This window comes from Emys orbicularis, chromosome 4 (genome assembly GCF_028017835.1).
Source record: "Emys orbicularis isolate rEmyOrb1 chromosome 4, rEmyOrb1.hap1, whole genome shotgun sequence".
Lineage (NCBI taxonomy): Eukaryota > Metazoa > Chordata > Testudines > Emydidae > Emys > Emys orbicularis.
In genome coordinates, this window is record NC_088686.1 from 69,082,578 (window position 1) to 69,099,971 (window position 17,394).

The window sequence follows — 17,394 nt, forward strand, 5'->3', positions numbered from 1 at the left end:
GATTAGGAACCCAGGAATCCCTTCTAAAAGTAATGTGTGGAATTGTTGACCATTCACAATTTTTATTGGCAGATAATTATTCCACAGTTTAATCCCCGTACTGTGCAGTGCACCTCAGACCCTTCAGAGTTCCACAGCACTCCCAGAACCCACTCCCCCCAGCATTGGGACTGCTGTTTAGGAGTATCACAGGGTGCTCTGTGCTTTTATTAAAAAGATGTTTAGACTGGGTTTAATTGGCATTGGTTCTGGAGTACGTGAACTCCTACAGGGCCTTAAAATACAGAGCCAGAGAGGAAGGCACAAGGGAACTGGTGAAAGGGGAATCTGCTTCCCCTCCTGAAGTGGCCAACAGCTCTCTTAGTTTTCTGGCTCTGTAGAATTCCAGTGATAGCTACCAGTAGGAAATGCTTGTCTCCAGTTTGTTGGTTGGTAAATCATAGCCTCAGAGATGTTTTCTTCAGTGCAGAATTGCAGCGAGCCCTCAGCCCACGGCTAAAGATGTGCCTCTCATCACGTCCTCCAACCTTCTGCCACTGTCCCGGAATCAGGCAGGCTGCAGCCACTGTGCTCTCCCACTGAGGGGACTGGGTTATGACCACTGTGCTGCCAAGCAGCCAAACCCAGAGTCCGAGTCTCTTCTAAAACTGGGATTAAATTAAGAGCGTTCGAGGGAGGATGGAGAGATGGGGACAGAGTGAAGCAAATGGACAAATCCACCCATTGAGCAACTGGGAAGGAAATGTCCCCCTTGTCACTGAAGCAGGTTCCTTTTTACAAGGCTTCTTTCTCCCTCTGGGAACATCTACTAAGCTTCATCTCCGTCAGCTGGATATACCGTATGACATTGGTATCTGCAGGGAAAGAGGACACATGCACTCACCGTGATTACAACTTCCAGTGAGAAACTTACGAACAGCTACACACGCTCCTGTTGCTGTTCATCATGTCTCCTTTTTATAAATACTGCATCTGAAGTTACCGGGCTGTAGGAACTGCCCCCCCCCAAGAAAGGCCCTCTGGTCCAGTACCCTGTCACCTCTATGGAACAGAAATCTACTCTTTGCTCACTATCCCTGCTCTAAAATCTTTGTCCAGACCTTGGTGAGCTCTTGCCCTGACTATTGTAACCTTCTCCTCTCCCACCTACCTTCTGCCTTCTCCCCAATCCACTCTATTCAATATGTTAAGTCATCATCTCCTCTTGCTTTCTGATCAAGTTCTTTCTACTGGCTTCTTGTCTCTCAATGCATCATATTCAGGCTCCTCATCTTCATTTACACAGCTCTATATATTCTTGCCCCACCTACGTCTCTTCTCTTACTTCTTTCAACTCCCATGTTCAATTTATCTCCAGCTCCTGGTTGCTCACTTTCTGCCAGGCTGCCACTATGCCTAGAAAGTATCCCTCTTTTAGCTGACCAAGTTACCTCTCTCTTCTCCTTCAAACCCACTCTGGGAATCCTTCCTACCTTCTCCCCCACAATAATCCCCACACTTGCACTATTGTTCTTTCTGCTGCCGTGTCTATTTTGGACAGTAAGTTCTTGGGGGCAAGGAATGTGTCCTGATCTCCATGTGCAGAGTACTGTGTGAGTCTACGGTGCTGTATAGGTGAGAAACTGAAAGCCTATTTCCTGGATAATTGTGCACTGCTACAGCATGTATAATGTGTGTGGTTTCTAATCTCTGACCCCAGCTGTGAGAGGATCTGCTTGCTCCGAAGCATGAGGACTGCTATCCTGTGCGATTACTTATCTCTAGGTGGTTTCAATACACACAATATTCCGGTTCATATGTATCTAATCTTTCCTTGAATCCTCTTGAAGTACTTGCCTCAGTGAGGCCCTACAGCCGTGTAGCCAGCTGGCCTTTGCCTAGTCCAGTGGTCCCCAAACTTTTTACCTTGTGTCACCCTTATTCCTGTCCACACCTCCCACCCCCCAGAGCTGGGAGCAGGGGATGTGGACAGGGGTAAGTGGCCAGAGGCTGGGGCCACAGCTAGGGGCAGGGGCAGGGGCAGGGCCAGGAGCGAAGCCTTGGCCAGGAACCGAGGCCGGCAGGTGTGGGGCTGGCAGCCAGAGCAACTGGTGTGGAGCTCTGGGTGCAGGGCCAGCAGCCAGGGCCCCATGTGCAGGACCGGCAGCCAGGGCCAGCAGCAGGCGCTGGGGCCAAGAGCAGAGCTGGGTGGCGCTTCCTCCTTGCCCCCCATGGGGGCCGGCCTGGGCCTCAGCCATGCCCCCCAATGTTCCTCTGCGTTGGGGAACCTCTGGCTTAGTGGAAGGAGAGGGAGGATGTTTTCACCTATACAGCAACCAAGGACAAAGTCGGCTAAGAAATAAGAATGCAAAAAGAGACAATTTTCATTGATATTGTCATTCAGAAATGGCTCCTTGCTGCCAGTCTCCCTTGTAAGGCCAACCAAGGCCAGTTTAAGTAAATTTGAGGCCCTGTGAAATCAGTCAATTAGGCAACTCTGTGCGCCAGGCCCAAGATTCTGTGTGCAACCTCCTCTCCCCTCATGACCTACCCAGACTGCTCTACCACATCAGCTGGGGATGGAACCTGCAAAGGGAGAAAAGAGGAACAGGTAACATGTCCAACACTGGTGGGTGGGTGGGTTTGTTGTATGCACTGAGAACATTATGGTGGCAGGTTTCCTGTAAAAACGAGGAGGGGAAGCCAGGCCTGTTGAGATAAATAAGACACATCCAGATACCCCAAGGAGTTCCTGGTGAGTATGAGGCAGCACCTGAGCACCACTGGGAGGTTCTCAAGCTCTCCCAGGTGGGATAGGTTCCCCCTTCCAAGAGTCATCTTCAGCTGCAAGTCTGTCAGCTTTGTCTGATCTGGTTTGGAGGCCAAGGATTCAGTGGTCATGGAGACTAAACTATTTCCTCCCCTTACGCAGTGGCCCTTCCATGTCAGGTCTAAGGTACATTCAGAGGGCAGCATGAGGAAGCTGTCTGCATTATATCTGTTCTGTGGATAAAACACTTCCATGTCCTGGGCTGCTAATTTAGAATATTTCACAATCGCTAAGTGTCCTTTAAGAAATTTAGAGCTGGTCCTGAACTAAAACCCTGGAGTCTAAAAGCTCCAGACTGGGAAATTCAGATGAAGGCCTGGATCTGAATTTTGCAGATTTGACCCACCTTTCTAAAACACAAAAGCAGTCAATGTGCAAGATATGTGACCCCAAATAGAGGGGGGAGGATAATACCAGCTCAAACACCCTCTCTATCCCCTGCACCCTCATTCAAATATCCATATCCCCTGCTGCTCCAGGAGCTGATGGGTTACAGCCTGTATGAGCTATCCTATTGCACACATCTTGCACCTTGAATGTCTGCCCAGTGAATGTGATAAGTGATAATTGAGTAAGCATGCTAGGAAATCACACCTGCCCTGGCTTGTAGGACCAGCTGGATGCCTGACTGAGGGGAAGAGGCAGAGTTCAGTGCATGATTGGGCAATCAGAGGCCACATCTCCCTCCAGCCTGATGGGTAAGGGAGCCAGTGACTCATGGCACAAATTCACCCACATGGAAAATTTCTCAAATGCTTTCTCCTAAGCCTCAGGAGCCAGGGGCAGAACAGGATGTAGCAAGGTATGTGGCAGGAGACATTCTTACTGCAGGTTACCTAGAAATCTCCCAGGCAAGTCATGACATCTTCTCTCAAGCTCACACTTTTGTCAGAGAAAAATATACACAGCAGTTGGTTACAAAGCAAACGGAACCCTTTCTCTCTCTGCCTTTCCTGTGTTACTAACTCAGGGGTGGCCAATCTGTGGCTCTGGAGCCACATGAGGCTCTTCAGAAGTTAATATGCAGCTCCTTGTATAGGCACTGACTCCGGGGCTGGAGCTACAGGTACCAACTTTCCAATGTGCTGGGCGGTGCTCACTGCTCAATCCCTGGCTCTGCCACAGGCCCTGCCCCCACTCCACCCCTTCCCGCCCCCTCCCTTGAGCCTGCTATGCCCTCGCTCCTCCTGCCCCCGAGCCTCCTGCATGCCACAAAACAGCTGATCAGGAGGGAGGGGGAGACACTGATCGGCAGGGCAGCGGGTGGGCAGGAGGTGCTGGGAGCGGGGGAGGGAGGGAGGAGCTGATGCGGGGCTGCTGATGTATTACTGTGGCTCTTCGGCAATGTACATTGGTAAATTCTGGCTCCTTCTCAGGTTGGCCACCCTTGTACTAACTAATAATTCTCTGCACATTTTACCTCCTTGTTTTGGAACATTTCAATGCATTGTATAAACACGAATCAATTAAGCCTCTGTGAGGGAGCGAATGATGACTTTACAGGTGGCAAAGCCTTAGGCAGAGAGAACTCAAGTGCCTTGGCTAAAGTCTTACAACAAGTCATTAGGAGATCTGGGTGTAAAACCCAGACTTCTTGATTCTCAGGACTGTGCTCATGCTAGTATATAAAGCAACCCTCTAAGGGAAAGTCTATTGCTTTCCTTGTGGTTTTGGTTTAGTGACTAGACAGAGCCTAGTGGTTAATACTCTGTGGTATCATGACTGTGACCTGTTTTGATTCCCAGTCCTTCTCGATCACAAAGATAGAAGTACACAGAAGGCAGACTCCTGTGGCTAGAATGCTACTCTACTCTGTTGGAAAACTGGGTTTTATTCCCAGTCTTTGTATTTCCCTGCTATGAAACAAATAGAAGGGGCTGGGCCCATGTAGCCTAACGGTTGGCATTTTATGTTACCAGAAGGTCAACTCAAGTTCCTTCTTTGCTCCCAATTTCTATATGCCGTGACTAGAGAGAGCGATGATGGAAAGGAAGAGGTGGAACAACATATATAGTAAGGCCAAGGTTCCTCTGAAAACAAAGAGGCTTGTAAGTAAAACCAATATTTGGCTGCTTCAAAGTTCAAACCACTTTGAACTCTGCTATGTGCTTTTATCAGCTTCTGATCACAGAGTTTATGAAAAGCTGCAGATAAGTTTTACATAATTAAAGTAGCCTCTCCTTTCCCTTTCCAAATCGTCTCCTCTAATGAGGGGAGTTACACAATTCTATTTTATTCTTTTCAGCTCTGTTTGTGATTGAGGTGGGAGGGTAGAGAAAAGGCCAATCCCAGCTCTGCTAACCTTTGATGGGGAATAAATAGCCTTAAGGGATTTGCTGTACTGACAAGCCTTTAGAACAGGGACACCCTCTGTGAGTGAATTCCTGCTTGCCATTTAAAAATTCCCTCTGTCAGGCAGAGTAGTTTTCCAGTGATTGATCTCTAAATCACCCCTTATTAGAGAGATACATTGCACAGAACAAGCCCATACTAATACTCAAAGTGCTTTACCACTACTAATGAACTGACCCTTCAGAGGTAGGGAAGAGTGCTATCTCCATTCCACAGAGGGGGAAACTCAGACAAGAGACATTAAGTGACTTATCCAAGATCATATAGTGAGACTGTGGCAAAGCCAGGATTAGCACTGAAGTCATCGGACTCCATTACTGTGGTTTAACAACCCCATCCTCCTTCCTCTCTATGTACGCTCTGGATTACTTACCTTTCCCCTACTGTATCCCCCAACTTTCAATAAATAGCCATAAATAAAACAGAATAAGGGCCTGAAATGTCATAGTAATTGTAAATAATACTAGAGAGGGATCCGGGCTGCAGAGTGCAGGTCCAGAGATATCCTTCCCCTGAATTAAGGGCAGTTTGGGCCATCCCCTAAGTATCATTGTGGCCTGCTGTGGTGCTTGAGGCCATTGCTGTTGAATACTTAGGTATTTATCTTATAAAGAGATGAGAGCAACCAGACCATGTAATGTTGCGGGGAATAAACAGCAGAAAAGCATGCAGTAAAACTAGGGAGAAAACAATTCAGATAATATAAGGACTGGAAACTTTGACTGAAATTTGAAACTACTCTGAACCTAAAAAAGAACAGGATAGCTTTTTATTTGATCCCCGGCGGGGCCCCCCCCCCCCTTTTTTTTTTTTTTTTTTGATGAGTCCCTGCATTTCCTGGCTCTGGCTGGAACTGAAAGCAGGAGGTGAAAACTGTACACTAGATGGGCTAAACTCTGCCTTTAAGCACATTAACTGAGCAAGGGGAACATGCACAGCTGTACTGGCCAAAGGCTTGAGGCATTCTGTCCATACATGGCAGATGGAAGCAGAATGCCTCATGGAAGATTCCAGCACTCACTACACCTATTCATTTTTACAAGTGTACACTCATGCTTGCCTTTTCCTGCAGTGACCATGTCCTCACTCCAGCTGGACACAACTCCTCTGGGGCATCAAGCATTGGCAGCTGTGTTAGCCAGCCTCCCTGCTCCCCCTTCTACTCAGGGAGCACTAGCTGCAGCATACTACCAGGCCTCGGGGCCCAGACCAACTCCCTTTCCACACTCAAGCTGGAGAAATCACTCTTGGCTTATGTTTGTGTATGGCATCTATTTCCATTTCTATTATGTTTTCCTTCGATCAGGAAGGAATTCGAACATTTTCGGCGGGGCCCCGGTAGGGATGACTAAAAAAAAAAAAAACATAAAAAAAAGCCTTTCATTTCTTAGCAACCGGTTCCCTATAAAAAGTTCTGATTTAAGGGATGTGCCACCGTATGTATTTTTTGTACCAATAGGGTTACCATATGTCCACATTTTCCCGGACGGAGATTTAAGAACCAAAAAGCCTGACATGTCCGGGAAAATACGGATGTATGTTAACCCTACCTAAAGTTCTTTTTTTAAAAAGATGGGCCTGAACTAGAAATGAGCTCCGTTTCACATGTGTGGGTCCCTGCTACTCCCTGGGGGTGTGCTAGCGTGATCAGATGTCCCGAGTTTATAGGGACAGTCCCGATTTTTGGGTCTTTTTCTTATATAGGATCCTATTACCTCCCACCCCCGTCCCGATTTTTCACACCCTTGCTGTCTGGTCACCCTAGGGTGTGCACATGTGTGGGTCCCAGCTGCTCCCTGCCCCCCTCATTGAAGCAGGTGTGCAGGGTTACTGCCCTGGGAACTGCAGGGCACCACTGGACATGGGGCTGACTGGAGGTAGGGGCTGGCTGCAGGCAGGGCAAGGGGTGCAGGGCTGGCTGGAGCCCGGGGTATATGGGGTGGGCTGGCTGGCTTCAGGCAGGGCCACAGGGGGGTGCGGCAGGGGTTGGCTGGAGACAGGGCAGGGGGTGCGGGGCTGGTGCGGGCAGGGCAGGGGGTGTGTGGGGCTGGCTGGCTTTGGGCAGGACCGCAGGGGGGTGCGGCAGGGGTTGGCTGGAGACAGGGCAGGGGCTGGCTGCGGGCAGGGGCTAGCTGCGGGCAGGGGGTGCAGGGCAGGGGCTGGCTGCGGGCAGGGGGTGCAGGGCAGGGGCTGGCTGCGGGCAGGACAGGGGGTGCGGTGCTGGCTGCAGGCAGGGGCTGGTGCGGGCAGGGGGTGTGGGGCTGGTGCGGGCAGGGGTGCAGCAGGGGCTGGCTGTGGGCAGGGAGTACAGGGGCAGGGGGTACAGCCCACCCTATACGGTAAGTGCCCCCTCCTCCTCCCTTCCCCATCGGGGTAGCAGCAGCAGCACAGGGCTGTGGGGGCTATTTAAAGGGCCCGGGGCTCCGCCGGCTTCTACGCCCTGGTCCTTTAAATAGGCGCGGGAGCCCTGGGGAAGTGGCGGGGCTCCAGCGGCTATTTAAAGGGCCGGGGCGGTAGAAGTAATGGGAGCCCTGGACTTTTTAAATAGCCCCCAGAGCCCCGCAGCCCTACCCCAGGGCTCCAGCAGTGGGGCTCTGGTGGCAATTTAAAGGGCCTGGGGCTCCAGCCCCTGCTGGGAGCCCCAGGCCCTTTAAATTGCCCCCTGGGGAAACCGGGCCACCCTGGTACAGCGCACCGGCTCTTGGGGCTTGGGCGTGGGGCCCTCTTAGGGGAATCGGCCTAAAGCCGGCCCTGCCTTCGATCCTTATAACTTTTCCCTTATTTTCGCACAACTGTTTAAAAAAAAAAAAACACTTTGGTGGGTTTAATCTCCATGCCTATGTAGAGACATGACAAACTCTTCAAATATCTATGTCAAAGGGCAGTCAAAGCTGGCACCAGTAAGTCATGAATAATAGAGCCAGAAAGACAAAGCTGCCCTGTGTTACTAAAGCGAACAGTCCTGGGCATGTGCTCAAGAGCCCGTTACTTTTGTTTGGAGTACATTACTACAAGGGCCAAGAAATCTTACAGGCCAGTTTAATTATGCAACCATCATGCTGGCAGAAAATAAAAACGTTTTTGTTGTTACTGGGCAAATAGGTGGTGGGTTCCTAAACAGGGACCTAACTGATTCCATGGTAAAAGTTAAAGAGTGTGGACTGGTGATTGGGGGAGATGAGGGTGCCTGTTTAGTGGGGCACAGAGACCTGCCTCCACTGAGATGATGGAAAGTGTGGATGTTAGCAATGGCAAATGGCCTCCTAATTTTCCTATGGAGAAGATGCAGGTGTGTCCTCCTGATGGTCATTTTCAGAGATGCAGGAATCCCTGGAACTGGGGGAGGGGAGGCAGTGGGGAGATAAGCATGTGGAGATGTCTCTTTTTTTTTTTTTTTTTTGGAAGAAGAAAAGGTTGGAAACCTCCTTTACAATGGTAGCATCCCTGCAATACCACCATCTTCCAGGCTCTGCTGCAGCCTCAGCAGTGGTCCAAAGCTAATACCTTCAGGCAATGTCACTGCAAAGCTGCTGTGCTACCAATAAATTCTTGAAAGGAAATATAACTAGACACAGTAGGCCATGTTCATCCCTGGTAAAATCGATGCAGCTAAACCAGAGATGGATTTGGCTCAATGAAAGGAAGAGCAAAGGCTGTGAGTGTGAAAATCTTGTGGCTACTAGTACCTGTCGGCTGTCGGGACCTTGCTTCTTTCAAATAGTCCAGTGCCTTGTTGAAGTCACCAAGGTGGTAGAATGCTACGCCCGATCGATACAGTGCCTTGAAGTTCTCTCCTTCCTTCTTAAGCACTTTGAGGCAATACTCCTTGACTCGCTCATAATTCACCAGCTCAGCCTGGAGCAGACATGCTGCAGGACATGAGAACAGGGAGAGAGAAATGAACAGGGACTGTTAGACTCTTATTCCTTCACCTCCCCACAGTCAGTGGGACGAAGATAAAGGTTGAGCTAGGGGTATGGCTCCAAAAGGTACGCAGTCAAATAGTTTAAACATCAAATCCAGCTTCTCAAACTGAATATAAAGGTTTTATTTTTGCAATTTCAGTGAGGATAGGTTGTTTTTGCAAGGGGAGCAGGGATTTAAACCCCTCTCCCTACAGAGTTGGAACTCCAAGTCCAATAGCTCTGTGCTAGTGTCTGAGAAACAAGAAGTGAAGGTGACTAAAACAAAAAGGAACACAGTGTCCAAGCAAAATAAAGTACAACAATTGATCACCCCGCCTCATAAAAGTAGAAAAATAAACTAGGTTAAATTTTTTTATAGTTTTAATAATCCAAGGTTATCAAACATACAAGTAAGAACTCTATTTTATAAATATGATGTTTGACAGTGACCTTTAACTGCTTCTTATCCAGTGGATTAGAAGTCAGGCAGTAAAGCTAATGGCACGGAAATCTTTGAACTGATCCCTGTGGGGGCACCTTTCAACTGAAGATCTGAAAGCCCAAACAGTGGAGCTGATCTGCAGCCTTTCCTTATGCCAAAAGTCCCACTGATTGCTTACTGAATCCATAAACAAGGATTGTATGATCTGGCCCGTTAGATAATTAAGCCTCATATTATTAAATATAAACTCCTACCAGGCATTGGAATGTTTAATACCCATCTTAACCTATGGGCAAAATGAGGCACAGAGATGATACAGGACATGCCCAGATCAGGGTGAATCAGTAGAGAGCTGGGAACAGGAACCAGGAACAGTCTCTTACTCTAGCCATCAACACCACTTCCCCTAAACTGGAGGCTTGCATTGCTGTGTGCCCTGTTGGCAGGCACCGGGCACAGACAATGAAGACTGGCTGCTCAGCTGGAGGAGACTGCCCCACCTCCTGTTCAACCCGAGATGGGGCTCTAGAGTTGCCCCTCCGCACCCTAGCTGTGTTGAGCTCACCCCCTCTAGTGGAAGAAGCTTCAACGCTCTTCCTTTCCCCACTCCAACCATTTCCAGTGCTGCCAGCACAGGAGGATGAAAGGGCCTCATGGCTCTAAGCAGAAACTCCCTAATCATGTGTTCCTCACAGATAGTTGCTGTCAGTAGAGAAGAACATAGTGTATTTCAAAGCACCTACTCACCGACTATTTGAGTAGTAAAATTATTGCGCAAAGGTATTTCCTGATCCAGTTTTGTCTTTTCCTATTTGTTCAACATTGATTTTCTTGCTGTGTTTCTAATGGAGCTTGAAATGAATGTGCCTTGTTTTTCTTTATTTTTTTAAAGCTTCTTATAAAAATGGTTGTGTGAATTTAGTGCTGGCTTGACAGCCTTGGAGACTGGAGTCCTCTATCCACTGAACAGGTACAGCACTGGGAGTAGCTTCCCACATGCTGCCCATCCAACATGCCCTATCCTGTTCTGGAGAGATCAGCTCTTGGAGTGAGTGGAAGGGGAGTTTAGTTTCCCTGGTTCTTTCGCTCCTTGATCTCTCCAGTTATAGTAATAGAAGTGTCTGTAAAAATGACAGATTTACTCAGATTACCTCAAATATTTCATAGTCAAACTTGGTCTATTGATGACTTTTTTTAAACTGGCAGTTCCACAAACTCAACCCATGTTCTGAAAACCTAGCTGGGCTCCTTCTTGTGTCATTAGCAATAAAGATTCTGCAAACATAATTTAGCTGCTGCTGCTGTTTTTGCTGATGCACAAGACATAGTGGAGTTGGTTCTGTGGGGCTAACATACTGGACACTAGTTTGTCTCAGCAAAGTGAGCAGATTTGACTGGAAAGTCTGCAGGAAATAGCTATGGTGAGTGAGAAGGGGCCATTCTGACTGTCACTTTTTAAACTATATCTCTCAAGGGAGGTCCCTTACAAATATTTAGCAGCATGTATTCTTATACTCACTTTGCTTCATTGAGAACCATCTCCTTTCTCCATAGTATAAGAGATTAGAGATGACTGTGGATATGATTACTTTATAATGTAAATCTTGAAGCTGTTAAAAATAGATCTTTTTAAAACTTTCTTCCCAAGTCAGTCAGAGAAGGATTGTTTTAAAAAAGTTGTTATTCCTAAATAGACTTGTATATCTGTGGCTGGCAGTGTTTGTTTACGGTATCAAACATTTCATCACCCTGGCTCTCTATGGAATAGGTCTCCAGTGAGGCCTTTTCAGGTACAGGCTGTTCTCGAGACGACTAAATGAGACTGTGGTTTATACAGACCTTCCTTCCTCTCCCTTGATATCAAACTGGTGCTGCCCTACACAACAACCTTTACAATACATCTTAAATGCTTGGAAGAATGTACCATTCTTGAAGAAGCACTTTTCTTTCCAACTTGGCATGTAGGGAATCTTTTCCAGTAGCAGTGTTGTTTAATGGTTAGCCTAGTCTGGCTGAGTTTTATTCTCAGCTCTGCTAGTGACTATGTGAACTTGGGAAACATAACCTCTTTGCTTCTGTTTTACGCATCTATAAAATTACACACCTCACAGCAGAGGTGCTGGAACTATTTTTATAGTGGGGGTGCTGAGAGCCATTGAAGCAAACTGTAAACCCTGTTTATAATGACAACCACTTTAAGCCAGGGGGTGTGGCAGCACCCCCAGCACCCCTAGTTCCAGCACCTATGGCTCACAAGGTGGTTGAGCTTCTACATTATTGTCTATAGGCGCTGACTCTGTGGGTGCTCTGGGGCTGAAGCACTCACGGGGAAAAAATGGTGGCTGCTGAACACCCACCAGCAGCCCCACCGATCAGCGCCTCCCCCTCCCTCCCCGCGCTGTTTCGTGGCATGCAGGAGGCTGGGGAGGGCGGAAGGAGTGAGGATGCGGTGCGCTCGGGGGAGGGAATGAGGTGGGGCAGGGGTGGAGCAGGGTGGGGGTGTGGCATTGAGGGAAGGGGTGGAGTGGGGCAGGACCTGGGGCAGAGCCAGGGGTTGAGCACCCCTGGCACAATGAAAAGTCAGCACCTGTGGTCTATAAAGTGCTTTGAGATCATCAAGTGAAATGTGCTACAGGAGGGCAAGGTATTCTTGCTAGCAAAAGCTCTGAGGGAGGTCTCTGCCCACCTAACTTTGCAACTGAATGTTACTGTCTAAGTAGAGATGTGTGGAACGTGGCCACTTTGGTTCATTTGTCTAATTCTGCACAGAGTAGAACTAAACACCACAGTGGTTAAAATGCTAGCAGAGCTGCCCCAAATCTACAGCTTGCACCATTGTTGGCCCCTCTTGGCAATGGTAGGAAGTTTAAAGGAAAAATGGCTAGTGTAGCTTAGGCCCTGGAGTTTCATTTTGAGGAACCCCAAAATTCAAAGCAAAGCACATCTGAAACTGCCATGTTTCACCTGTTTTTCAACAGAAATCTCCCCAGCAGCCTTGGGGAACCAGCCAGTTTACCAAAACAGCCCAGCTTAACCCAAAATTTTGTGAATTTTTGAGTAAATCTGGGCTGAGTTAGGGGTTTATAATGAAATCTAAAATAAGGGTATTTGGGTTTTGGTAAAGATGTTTAAGGTCTGGACTATGCTGGGATTTTTGCCACTGGTGTAGCTGCACCAGAGCAAACCCCTAGTATAGACACAATTTATACCAATGTCTAAAATCGCACTGCACACCAGGTCTAAGATCTATCCACTTTTATGAAACAGTAAAAGGAGTGAGCCAAATTACTATGGAAACCAGATTAGTATATCCCCATCCTTCTGGACCAGTGCGCCTGGCATGTTCCTCAGATTCCACTCGCTGCTCTCCCTATAGGATTAAAAAATGCTTTGCCAGAGAGAATGTCTTGAGTCACAAATTTATATTTCAGACATTTCAGGGGTGTTTGGATCTGTGGTTTCAGGGCAGTCCATTATAGGCAGGGCTGGTAACACCACCTATTATTAATGTTGCCAGGCCCTTCCCATTATAAAATTTTTGTTTTCAGGTGCTTATAACTTTGCCAAACTTTAACAGTTTCAGCTGAATTTTTCCATAATGGGTGTTCGCCTCAGGCTGATTTCCCTCCCCCCCCAATGGGTCATCTATTTCAGAGAACAAGCCCAGGAAAAATACATGCTTCATACACACTGAGTAGAAACTTCTTAGATTTTAGTTGCTACATTCCTTGAAAATTCTGTCCATGCTGCAGCCTGAGGTTAAGCAGGACTTTCCCTGCAATTGCTGCTCTGGACTATTGCTCATGCTGGGTCCGGATCTGGGTCAGGGTCCAGGCACCAGAACTGAGAGCAGGGAGACTGTCTCTTGTGCTCTCAGTGACACCTTCCTGGACTCAGGCTTTATGGATTAGGAAGTTGCCTGAGTCGAATGGAGATGGGACAAGAGCTGGCTCATGGTGGGGAGTAAATTGGGACAAGGAACTTGGGGTGAGGGAGATGGAGAGCAGAAACTGGAACAGAGGCTGGTAGGGGGCAGAGGAAAACTGGGACTGGAAGTTATGGTGGACAAATAGCCTGTGACTGGGTGAGCAAGGAGACTAGGACTAGGAGCTGGGAAGAGAAATAGGTTGTGGGGGGAGTGGGAGCCAGTAGGTATTTAGGGGGATGGACCAAGACTGGATGAGGTGCTGGGGGAGACGGGGGGATAAAGTGAAGGATGTGAGAGGGGAGGGGAAACAAATCTGAGGAGCAGCTGGGGTGCAGGTAGAGAACTGGGACTGGCTGGGCAAAGAAACTAGGCCACAGAGCCTGGGAGAGGGGCATTGAGATTGGATGAGGAGCCCAGGAAGGGAGATGAGGCTTTAGAGCCTCTGCTAAATTCTATGACAAGATTCCAAACTGGCAGGGGGAAAAAGAGCCATAAGGGATGAAAAGGAACTTGAGAAAGCTTTATAATGTGGGGGCAGAACAGAGGCTGTATCAGATCCTTCTCTTCCCCTACACACAAGTGGGCTGCACTTTTCAAAGATGTTAGCCAGAGTTCCCAACATACATACCTCCAAAGAGTGAAGATTAGATGTATTCTTTGTTAGAGAAATGCCACATGCTTTAACACTCCAGATCTGAGCGAATCATTAGGATCTGAAGAGTTTCCAGACCAACTCTCTCCCATGAAATATTCCCCTTCCCCCTCCATATCCCAAGCCTGCAAACAAAGGGGATTTTCTGGCTCCGCACCAATAAGATGCTAATTATACCCATCTTGATAAAGTCTAGCAATAATCTGATTAGCTGATGACTAGTTCCTGGACTGCCTTAATAGGATGAGCAGGGAAAATTAAAGTGACAGTACAACTTTCTAATAAGAAGCAGCTCTCATTTACTCCTCCTCTACACCTACCAAGGCTGTGTAAATATGCCTGCTTGTTATTACATGCAGGAGACGGTGTATGAAATTAAAATCCAGATTGTATGACATGCTGGCACCGTCTCTGCAGGGGCTGATTAATGCTAAATGAGGTGTGGATATACCAACACTGAGGGTCCCAGGTAGCCTCTTCTTCCAAGCCTCCATCCCTTTCCTTTCAGTCTAGTTCTCCACTCCCAGATTCTGACTGTTCCTCTCAGCTAAACCTTCCTGGACAGACTCTCTTACCTAACCTTCTAGGATGGGCTGTTTCTCTGCTGCCCCTGAGTCCTGGATATTCCTGCCATGTGATGCAAAGGGTCATTGTGCTGCTGTCTGTAAGAGTCTGGCTGGCACAGGTGAGCAATCCTTATTGGTAAGGTTCACCTATTTGTAAAAATAAGTTTCCAAAATCTCTTCAGAAACGTCACCCTCTTCCAATCACCACAATTATGAATGGTGCTTATGTCTCCCTGATAGCCACCATTTTACAGCTAATTCCTAGCAGGAAGTCCTGCATCAGGATATAGTTTGAGATACAGGAAACGGAGCTCATCATTTGAATGTGTAAACACTTAACTTACAACAGCTATGAAAGTTTCTTGCCTTTCCCCTGCATTCAAATGCTGTACTGGATCTTCTGTGTCTCAAAGTTTCATCAGACTTACAAAGGGGCAGTGGCCTGTTTGAATGCTAATTATTCTTTTTTAAAAGTTATCTTTTTAGGTAGTAAGATGTTTTTGTGGTGATTGATGCTTCTTTTTCATTAGCTGAAGTGACTAGAATCTCAGTTATATGAAGTTGCAGTTTTCCTTTAGAACAAGACTAAAATTGTATTACAAAGATAACCCTAATGGAATTACAACCTAAGTTTTCAACTGGTTCTCATGGCTTCCAGTTGGCTTGGTAAGTTTTGGAGCACAGCTATGAGTATATTGGGCTACAGCTTCCTATAGTTACTGGCCCTCCACATGAAACCAACAGAGGCCAACCAAAGTAGCCTCACAGAATTTCCACTAGGACACAGCCAAAGGAATGGTCAAATGATGACAGGCAGATGAGTCAGACTTTGTGGCAAAATCCCTCTCTAAATGTGCAACAATAAATCCTCATTCCAACAAAATAAAAAGGTGACAGTAGAAAGAGGCCCCAAACAAGATCCTCTAATTCAAGCCCCTTTGAATCTCATGGAAAGGGGATTCAGGAGCTCTGTGTTCTAAGTGATAGTCAGACAGTGAGTCAATAGCAGAACCAAGAGCAGAGCCTAGTTCCCTGCAATAACCAGTAGGTCATGTTGCTTCCATAAACATTTCTCTCCCTTGCAGCCAGTCTGTCTGTCTCTCTTTTGGTCATGGTTGCTATTGTTGTTCTGGCAGGTTAAATCCTCTGGAGGTTTCCTTCTTTCTGACTCCACTTACAATTATCCCAGTAATCCCTGACCTAGCTTTATCTTTTAAAGTCAATACTCATCTAGCCCAGCTGCCTGTGTTTTGCCTTTTGAATCTATGCCAGAGTCCCTTTGTTATTGTTTCTCTGTCAAGCTTTTTCCATCCATATTGAATCTTTCTCTCCCCAGAGCCCCAGTTCCATGTCACATCCTCCTTCCCTGTTGCTTTATCCTCCTGTCAGTGCCATTCAAATGCTTCTTTTTCCCATTAGTTTTACCAAAGCCAACCATGGGGCTCCAGTCTCTTGTGTCATTTCTGTAGGGCAATAGCAGATAATATCTGAAGAGGGATCAGCAAATTCATTAGATGTACCATGACTCTGGAGACCAGGAAGGAGTTTTAGGCAGATAGTATGGCCATAGGGCTGGTGCTTAGAGTACAACAAGAGGCTTGCTGCAGAGGCCAAAGTTCTCTGAATTTCTAGTTTAGTGGGGCCAGCAAACCAGATCCTTGGTAGCAAGGTCCTGGACACCTATCTATTGGGCAAATAGCTTCTACAAGCATATATTGTGTGTAAAGTTATTGGGGATCCTTTTCAACGAAAGGTGCTGCATAGCTGGAATAGCTATATGGCCAAAGTGGGGTCCTGAATGAACGATGGCCAGCTTAAACATGCTCAAGACCAGATAGAGGGGATGTTGGTAGGAAGAGAGAAACATCTGGAGGAAGTGACAGCAGTAGAGAGAAAAGAATCTAAAGCTGGCTTGAAGACTATGACCCTTCTCCTTGGATGAAGTCATTGACATAGTCATCCATGCCATTATTGCCTCCACACTGGATTTCTGCCAATGGGTTCAATTTGGAGCTGCCCTTGATGATCACTCAGAGGCTAAAAGCTAGTGCATTATCCTGCCTAATAAACCAAGTAAGCTAACGTGGGCACACAACACCTGGGCTCCATGGCCTGCCCTGGCTTTCGTTCACCTCCTGGTACAGCTGAAGGTGTTCATGATTATCTATAAGGTTCTGTAGAGATTGGGAGCAAGTTATCTTCAAGACCTCCCTCATCCATGCCTCGTCATGGCATTTACTATTGGAACTGGAATGCTCTCACCATCTATCCTCAGGTTTGAGCATTGTGTACTCAGCATCCTTGTCCTGATTAGGAGTGCAGTAACACTTTCACCTGACAATCTGTTACTTTTCTGGAATGTACCTTTGTGACTGCAACCAGTCCCTCCTCCAGTTCAGCTGTAATTTCTCTCCTGTCCTTTACTACCAGATACAGAGTTACCTCTGTATTATTGACATACCTCCCAGACATCCCTCTATGGATGCCAGCACAGCAATGGATTGCTGCTCTGCCCAAGAGAGCATTAGAGCCTATCCTCTCCTGACTCCAGGACCTTCAAATTCTAACACACTTTAGGTACAGTGTATATGAAGGATAGAAAATGTAAAGCCTGTCACTCTGGCCGGCTTATTTATTTGCTCTCACCCAGGGTCCAGGACTTGAACTACACTCCACCCTGTTTAAAATGTAACTCAGTGTTAAGCAGGGAACAAACAGGGAGAGGTGCTCCTCTTATTTA

At 47.3% G+C, this 17,394-nt stretch overlaps 1 protein-coding gene across 1 annotated transcript in view; it reads right to left on the minus strand.

The window, feature by feature from the left end:
- Positions 1–774: 774 nt before the first annotated feature.
- The window catches only part of TTC9 (tetratricopeptide repeat domain 9), a 37,235-nt gene continuing 20,615 nt past the window's right edge, over positions 775–17,394 (minus strand). Inside the window, exons 2-3 of the mRNA XM_065404258.1 lie at positions 8,848–9,030; positions 775–854 (exon numbers count right to left, since the gene is read on the minus strand). Of these exons, the coding sequence (XP_065260330.1) occupies positions 775–854; positions 8,848–9,030 (263 nt within the window). The remainder of the gene's footprint in view (positions 855–8,847; positions 9,031–17,394) is intronic.